Here is an 8,515-nt window from a genome sequence, read left to right as displayed (position 1 = left end):
GGGCCTGCTTCAAAACATGAAACAAGCGCTTTGAGCTGCCAGAATCCTTTTCAATACCCTGAGGTTTTTGCAAAGGAAAAAATTCCAATCGAGTACCTTTGTTCCTTTGTTCATGTTCTCAAGTGTTCTTCTGGGAGCCCATAGGTGAACTGAGGGTGTTCTTTATCCAGGGTGTGACTACAACCACAAAAGGTAGTTCCCATCTTAGACACATGTATAGATTATCAAAACAGCAAATTAACCCAGCCAGAAGAGGAATATGACAAAAGCATGTTAACAATACATTTCCCATGGAATGTCGGATGATGCAAGAGATGTGTTTATGACTTTGCATCTCTCAAATCCTGAAGAAGCAATAAAATAAGTAAATAGAATATTAAATAGCATAAAGCATAAAACTAACACTGGGGTTAGATATACTAAATTGAATTATAGTGTTTACATTCATAGTTTTTCACTGATGGATTTCGACATATTGTGCTGTTTTAGGAGCGGTTTTTGGCATTCTCTAGTTTTTTCTTGTTTAGCCGCCCAGAGACAATAGGACATTTATTTTTAAATCATGTTCTTCTAAAGTGAATCTTAATCTTAATTGATTAATTTTAAAAGAAATTGATTAAAAGATCACACTGTGTGCTCTATATGTACCGAGAGTTCAGTACAGTTCAGTACAGAGCTGCTTAATTTACTTCCGGGAACACCAGAGAGGCGTCACATGGAGTCTAGTGACACCTGGCGGTGTAGACAATACACTACACAAAAGGCTAGCGGTAAGTGGAATTACATGTGCTCTTAGCAGAGGGGTATGCTATGAAGGAACCTTTGCACAGCCAGGTTTTATTTGCCTAAGCTGGCTCGACAAAACTTCGAAGTCCAGTTGGAGATACGGTATCACCGTTATGAACTTTCTCTGTTAAGAAAGACTTTCTGTTTTGTTTTGTTTTTCCATTGGGGCAGAAAAAGATTAATGCTGCCTAAAATGCTTAATCTTTGGATTTACCGAGGGGTAAAATAAACAGTTTATTTCAAATTATGTTATTCTCAATGCTGTTGTTTATTTTAAGGAGATTGCTGCACATTGCAGCTCTGAAACTTCAAATTTATACATCCAAACATCGCTGTTAATATAGTTTAATAAAATATTAATAAATTTTACTGATTGAACAGGTGTTCTTTGTGTGTTCTGTATTAACAAAGAAAAAGAAAGAGAGGAGGATGGATGGATGGAGGACAGCTAGTGAATCTGGAAGTACAGAGAATTATCACGGAGGAAATGAGGGCAGCTAAGAAGAGCTATGAGGATGAAGAGAGGAAAACTTGTTGGTACAGATGACAGAACTATAGAGGTATGGGAGATGTCTAGGAGAGAGGGCAGCTAGCTTTATAATGGAGTGAAGTGTGGTGCTGATTTTCAAGAACAAGGGTGATGTGTAGGAATTACAAAGGGATAAAGTTGTTAAGGACTTTGCTGAGTCCTTAACAACTTTAGGCTTGCAAAGAACACAACAGATGTGATGTTTGTTTAAGAGTGTTGATGGGGAAGTACAGGAGTTTGCTCCAAGTCAGGAGTTTCACTGCAAATCTAGATATCAAAGTATTGTTGCAAAGGAGGGATTGTGGTACTGTATGACAAAGTCAGGAGTGGCAGAGACATATTTGAGGGTGGTGCAGGCCATGTAAGAGAACAACAAGACAGTGATGAGGTGTGTGGTAGGACTGAGAAATGGGTTCAAGGTGGGAGTGGGATTACTTGTCCACAAGTAAGGAGGAGAGTGCAACCACGGTGGTTTGGGTGGAAATGAATGTCAGGGCTGATATGTGACAAGGAAGATTTACAAGATGATGGATCATCTGCCTCGAGGCAGATGACGTTCTCCACAGCTTGTCCAGATGCTTTCACATCTTTCACATGTGCTCAGGGTGAACCTGCTGTCATCTGTGAAAAGCACAGTGGTGCCAGTGGTGGACCTGACAATCCCGCTATTCTATGGCAAATTCCAATCAGGCTCCACAGTGGCAGGCAATGACCACAGGGCCCACTAGAGGGGGCGAGTCCCCTCACCTCCTCTAGTGAAATCTATTTCTGATTGGTCCGAGATATTCCCACCATTGGCCTACTAGAGGTCATTTTGCAGGGCTCTGGTAGTGCTCAACCTGTTCCTCCTTGCACAAAGGACCTTCCACTGTCCTGTCCTGCTCTCCTAGAGTAACTAACTTTCCCCCGAAAGCTCCTAAATGCTCTTGAGACTGCACTGGAAGACACAGCGAACCTTCTGGAACGTGTCATATTAACATGTCATCCTGGAGGAGTTGGACTACCTGTGCAACCTCTGCAATACAAAGTATCGCCTTATGCTACCAGTAGTTACAGATGAAGACGGTAAAGAAAAAAAAATGTCAGTGACCTCCACTTGTCAAACCATTCCTGTTTTGGGCATTGTCTGTTTGTTGCTGCTCTAATGCATCTGCTTTGAATTTCATTAACACCAAAGCAGCTGAAACTGCTAGTCTGCTATTTAGCTGACCAGATGAGTATCACAGAGGTTTAATTGACTGTATGCATTTTTGAACAGTGTATAAGTAGGCTGGAGTGTAAGTGGCATCATATACACCTATCTTCAATTAAACCACAACCCACAGGATCTAAACAAACAAATAACCGAAATATGTGACTAATACCTGACTAAATTTAAGCCGTTGTACATCAATAAGGATAAATACCAATCAAGAGTATCAAAACAACAAACGAACCTTTGATTGGTGTATGAGCTGAGGACTTAACCAATCAGAATGCACCTCAACTAAAGGGGACCCACCGATTGGTTTGTTGTCACGCGTGCCCCGTGAACGTTGAATCCTGCTGTTTGGGGACGAGCAGTGCAGGCGGTGTTGCGACAAGGTGAGTTAGCTTTTTATTGTCGTATCCCTGAAACATTGTAATAACACGCTGTTTGTGTTCACACATACAGAGCAGCTCTTTAACGTGTGAGCAGCACAGTGTAACTATAACGGTAGCTACTTACGAAACACACGTACGTGCAGCGTCAGTTTTGTAACTGTTCCCTTCAGATGTCAGCTGTGGCCATCGGCCTCTGCCTGTGAAATATTTCTCCCAAAACTAAGGTTTTTAAGAAGATGCGTTAAAGGGATAACACAGTAATTCCTTCACCTGGCGCTTGATCAGCTAACAGGGAAATGTGGTGCATTAAAGGACACAGACTGCTTTTGCTGTCACGTTAGAAAGTGATATTGTAACCTTGTAAACAGGCTGTTTAACCGTAACCGTATTAGGCTACGTAAGCATATATTTTTTTTTTACTTTAAATAAATCATTTTAACTGGTGACAAGTTGTTTAATTTGATGATTTAAATATTTTCTTTTATTCCCTGCTCGTATTTGTTTGTCCTGTACATTTTTCTTTAAATATCTGCCTTTTCTTATTAAGAGCAAAATATAACCAGTATAATGGAAAACGAATTCCCACCAGAGCCCAACAGTGCCAAAAAAGGAAGGGCAATGATTGCTTTGGACAATGACGATGACGATGAAGTTCTCAGGTATGAAGAAAACAGTAAATAAGCAGCAATTTATCTTTGCTGCTATTTTGTCATTCAGATAAACGGCTAAGTGTTGTTTTGTGTCGCCCTTCCTGTCCGTTTCTGTTTCACCAAGTCCAACAGACTTGTCTGAGCTGTTGGCCGAGGGGACCAAGGAGGCCCATGACAGAGCAGAGAACTGCCAGTTTGTCAAAGATTTCCTCAGGGGACGCATTAAAAGAGAGCTGTTTAAGGTTTGATTATTCACTATATAAAGGCAAGAATTAAGGCAGCTAAAGTGTCTGTGAACCAGTGAAAGTAATGAACTACTGTACACAGGAGCGCGTCACACAAAGGTCTTCAGTTTGACCCTGTATATTGAAAGTGCTTAGAGACATAGGCCTACATTTGGTGTTGTCAGTGTGATAAAGTCTCGATCTGTGCTTTGCCTTGGTTCTAAGGCATGATCAGAAAAATGCTGCCAAAGAAACTGGCAAAATGTGAGCTGTCTGGAACATCAGTTTATCAAATAAAATCATATTTCACCATTTAACTGTATATTATGTCTAACAGTTTCTGCTAGATGAAACATTTGTCTGACTCTGACCCACTTATTCTCCCCTCTTTCCTCCCTCTGCTGTCAGAGAGGCACAGCAGCTCTATATTTTGTCTACTCGGCTATGGAAGAGGAGATTGAGAAGAACAAAGACCATCATCATATCGCTCCAATCTATTTCCCTGTAGAGCTGCACCGGCGTGAGGCCCTGGCCCAGGACCTCGAGTATTTCTATGGAGAAGACTGGGAAAACCAGGTCAGTAGAAAGCATATGGAGGATATATATGTCAGTCCCAGAGGAGGCTGGCCTTTTCTGGCACTTAAATTATGATTATACAGGTATCATCATCCCAAAAGCTGTATTTAATCAAAGGTCCTCTCAGCTGAGTGTTATATAATGAATTTAACACAGAAAAATCTTCTCCAGACAAGCTTTGTATCAACTGGACTTTCACAGTTGTGTTCTCTCTTCAGATTAGCCTCTCTGCAGGCACCAAGCCTTATGTGGACCGCATCCATGAGGTGGGGGAGAAGAACCCGGTGTTGTTAGTGGCCCACTCCTATACCCGCTACATGGGTGATCTCTCAGGTGGACAGATCCTTAAGAAAGTGGCACAGAGGGCTTTAAAGCTCCCCTCAACAGGAGAAGGTCTGAATTTCTACCAGTTTGAGGGAATCCACAGTCACAAAGGCTTCAAGCAGCTTTACCGAAGCAGGATGAATGAGCTGGAACTGGACGCTGAGACCAAAGACAGGATTGTAGAAGAATCTAATCAGGCTTTTGGCTTTAACATGATGGTGAGGAAACTGCTTATAAGAATTATACAATGTACAGCAATTTGCAAAAGGTGCATTGTTTGAAAGATAAATTTAAAGTTAATAAATATCAAATTTTATTATTTACAAAAAGGTATTCACAGAACTTGAAGAGCTTGGAAAGACTATCAAAGAGGAGGTCCAAGATGCAGGGTTTGGACACAGTCATGCAGAGATGATGGAGGGTGGAGATATCAACAAGTGTCCATATTATGCAGCTAAAATGGGTAAGAAATGCATCCCCTTTACTGTATTTATGAAATTTTGTTTCTTGCATTTCATTCTGCAGATAGAAAGTTAAAAACTTGGTGCTCAGTTTGATAATAGTTTATAGACTTGCCTTTAAAAGATTGGACAGTGTCATCATGGACTTCAGTTAAAAAGGGGATCCTTTTAACTGTGGGATGTCTAAGTGCAAAGTGTCAGACCATTCATAGCTACAAAGTTACATGAAGTACCTAATTCAATTATCCTGTTTCCCCCCCCCCCCCCTCCTTTTTTCTGTATTCTCATTTTCATGTCTCCTCTGAACAGCTGTTAGTGGAAATCCTACGCATGCGTGCCAGTTAGCCATGACACTTCTCAGACATCCGCCCTGCCAGGTGGTTCTGGCTGCCTGGATGGCTGCCCTGGCTGGGTTTACTGCCTGGTACTTTATGTGATCTCTGACACACTTGATCTGTTGAAGAAGAGTCATGGACACGGTTAGATCCAGCCAAACTTCTTCTTCCTTAGTTTGACCGGTACTATCAGAATGGGCCAAACAGTAAATCAGAAACTAGATGATTTTTGAATATGTGCCAAGAGTTTTCCCCTATCAATCCCACCCTGTGTTCCACTGTATGGAAAACACAGCTTTCTACTTCGGAAACGGCTTATGGCGGTGAAAGAGCTTTTGCAGTGATGCAGTTGTTTGAAAAGCTATTTTATGATGCATGCACTTTGAGTTAAGCGACACTTTATGGATGTAGAAATATTAAATGCATACTCTTCTGTTATGTTATTAAAATGTTTTTGAACAGTTTTAGTGTTAAGGACTCTTTTGAGAGTTGAACACTTGAGCCAAAGTAACCAACCAAGAGAGGACCTTGGTCAGGGAGGACTGTAAATATGCAATAGATTCTAAAAACATGTTTCCACTTTGTTATGGTGGAGTTTTTATTGTATGCATTTAAAGATAAACAGTAAGGTGTGCAAAGACAAAACAAGAAAATCTGAATTGTTTCTGAAGCAACTCAACATTAAAATATTTTGTGAATTAATTCTGTTCTTTGACTTTTTAATTCAATTCAATTCAATTTTATTTATATAGCGCCAAATCACAACAAATGTCGCCTCAAGGCGCTTCATAGATACAGAGAAAAGCCCAACAATCATATGACCCCCTATGAGCAAGCACTTTGGCGACAGTGGGAAGGAAAAACTCCCTTTTAACAGGAAGAAACCTCCGGCAGAACCAGGCTCAGGGAGGGGCGGCCATCTGCTGCGACCGGTTGGGGTGAGAGAAGGAAGACAGGATAAAAGACATGCTGTGGAAGAGAGACAGAGATTAATAACAGATACGATTCAATACAGAGAGGTCTGTTAACACATAGTGAGTGAGAAAGGTGACTGGAAAGGAAAAACTCAATGCATCATGGGAATCCCCCGGCAGCCTACATCTATTGCAGCATAACTAAGGGAGGATTCAGGGTCACCTGGTCCAGCCCTAACTATATGCTTTAGCAAAAAGGAAAGTTTTAAGCCTAATCTTAAAAGTAGAGATAGTGTCTGTCTCCCGAATCCAAACTGGAAGCTGGTTCCACAGAAGAGGGGCCTGAAAACTGAAGGCTCTCCCTCCCATTCTACTTTTAAATACTCTAGGAACAACAAGTAGGCCTGCAGAGCGAGAGCGAAGTGCTCTAATAGGGTGATATGGTACTACAAGGTCATTAAGATAAGATGGGGCCTGATTATTTAAGACCTTGTATGTGAGGAGCAGGATTTTGAATTCAATTCTGGATTTAACAGGAAGCCAATGAAGGGAAGCCAAAACAGGAGAAATATGCTCTCTCTTTCTAGTCCCTGTCAGTACTCTTGCTGCAGCATTTTGGATTAACTGAAGGCTTTTCAGTGAGTTTTTTGGACATCCTGATAATAATGAATTGCAGTAGTCCAGCCTGGAAGTAATAAATGCATGAACTAGTTTTTCAGCGTCACTCTGAGACAGGATATTTCTAATTTTAGAGATGTTGCGCAAATGGAAGAACGCAGTCTTACATATTTGTTTAATATGTGCGTTGAAGGACATATCCTGGTCAAAAATGACTCCAAGGTTCCTCACAGCGTTACTGGAGGCCAAGGTAATGCCATCCAGAGTAAGAATCTGGTTAGATACCATATTTCTAAGCTTTTCAGTGCCGAGTACAATGACCTCAGTTTTATCTGAGTTAAGAAGCAGAAAGTTAGTGGCCATCCAAGTCTTTATGTCTTTAAGACATTCCTGCAGTTTAACTAATTGGTGTGTGTTATCTGGCTTCATGGACAGATAGAGCTGGGTGTCATCTGCATAGCAGTGAAAATGTATGCTATGTCTTCTAATGATGCTGCCTAGGGGAAGCATGTATAATGTAAACAGAATTGGTCCTAGCACTGAACCCTGTGGAACTCCATAATTAACCTCAGTGTGTGAAGAGGACTCTCCATTTACATGCACAAATTGGAGTCTATTAGATAGATATGATACAAACCACTGCAGTGCAGTACCTGTAATACCTACAGCATGTTCTAATCGCTCTAATAGGATATTATGGTCAACAGTATCGAATGCTGCACTAAGGTCAAGAAGGACAAGCACAGAGATGAGTCCACTGTCAGAGGCCATAAGAAGATCATTTGTAACCTTCACTAAAGCTGTTTCTGTGCTGTGATGAACTCTGAAACCTGACTGAAACTCTTCAAATAAACCATTCCTCTGCAGATGATCTGTTAGCTGTTTGACAACTACTCTTTCAAGGATTTTTGATATGAAAAGAAGGTTGGAGATTGGCCTATAATTAGCTAAGACTGCTGGGTCTAGAGATGACTTTTTGAGTAAAGGTTTAACTGCAGCCACCTTGAAGGCCTGTGGTACATAGCCGATTATTAGAGATAGGTTGATCATATATAAGATCGAAGAATTAATCAATGGCAGGACTTCTTTGAGCAGTTTTGTAGGAATGGGGTCTAAAAGACACGTTGATGGTTTGGAGGAAGTAATTATTGAAGTTAACTCAGAAAGATCAATTGGAGAAAAAGAGTAACTTAACATCAATGAAACTAAGAGTAGCTGTAGATAATATTACATCTGTGGGATGATTATTGGTAATTTTTTCTCTAATGATAAAAATTTTATTTGTGAAGAAGTTCATGAAGTCATCACTAGTTAACGTTAAAGGGATGGTTGGCTCAAAAGAACCATTTTATTAGTCAATTTAAAAGTTTAAAGATTTTTTTTCTTTCTAATATAAAATTTCTTCATCATTTGCATCTGCTATGTTTAAATTCACCAATACTTTGTATGGATCAATTTCAAATCATGTTCTGCAACTGAAAACATGAAGGAAGTGAAAAAAACAAACAAATGTG

General features: G+C 40.4%; 1 protein-coding gene across 1 annotated transcript; it reads left to right on the top strand.

Annotated features, from left to right (window-relative positions):
• Positions 1-2,767: 2,767 nt before the first annotated feature.
• On the top strand, positions 2,768-6,171 carry hmox2a (heme oxygenase 2a). Its single transcript, XM_085163540.1, has 7 exons — positions 2,768-2,899; positions 3,447-3,558; positions 3,674-3,791; positions 4,182-4,349; positions 4,568-4,891; positions 5,004-5,136; positions 5,444-6,171. Exons 2-7 carry the CDS (start codon positions 3,467-3,469, stop codon positions 5,569-5,571), a joined length of 963 nt encoding a protein of 320 aa, XP_085019666.1. The 5' UTR covers positions 2,768-2,899; positions 3,447-3,466; the 3' UTR covers positions 5,572-6,171.
• The last annotated feature ends 2,344 nt before the right edge of the window (positions 6,172-8,515 follow it).

Source organism: Neolamprologus multifasciatus, chromosome 6 (assembly GCF_963576455.1).
Source record: "Neolamprologus multifasciatus chromosome 6, fNeoMul1.2, whole genome shotgun sequence".
NCBI classification, from domain to species: Eukaryota; Metazoa; Chordata; class Actinopteri; order Cichliformes; family Cichlidae; genus Neolamprologus; species Neolamprologus multifasciatus.
This window is presented reverse-complemented; position numbering and strand designations above follow the sequence as displayed.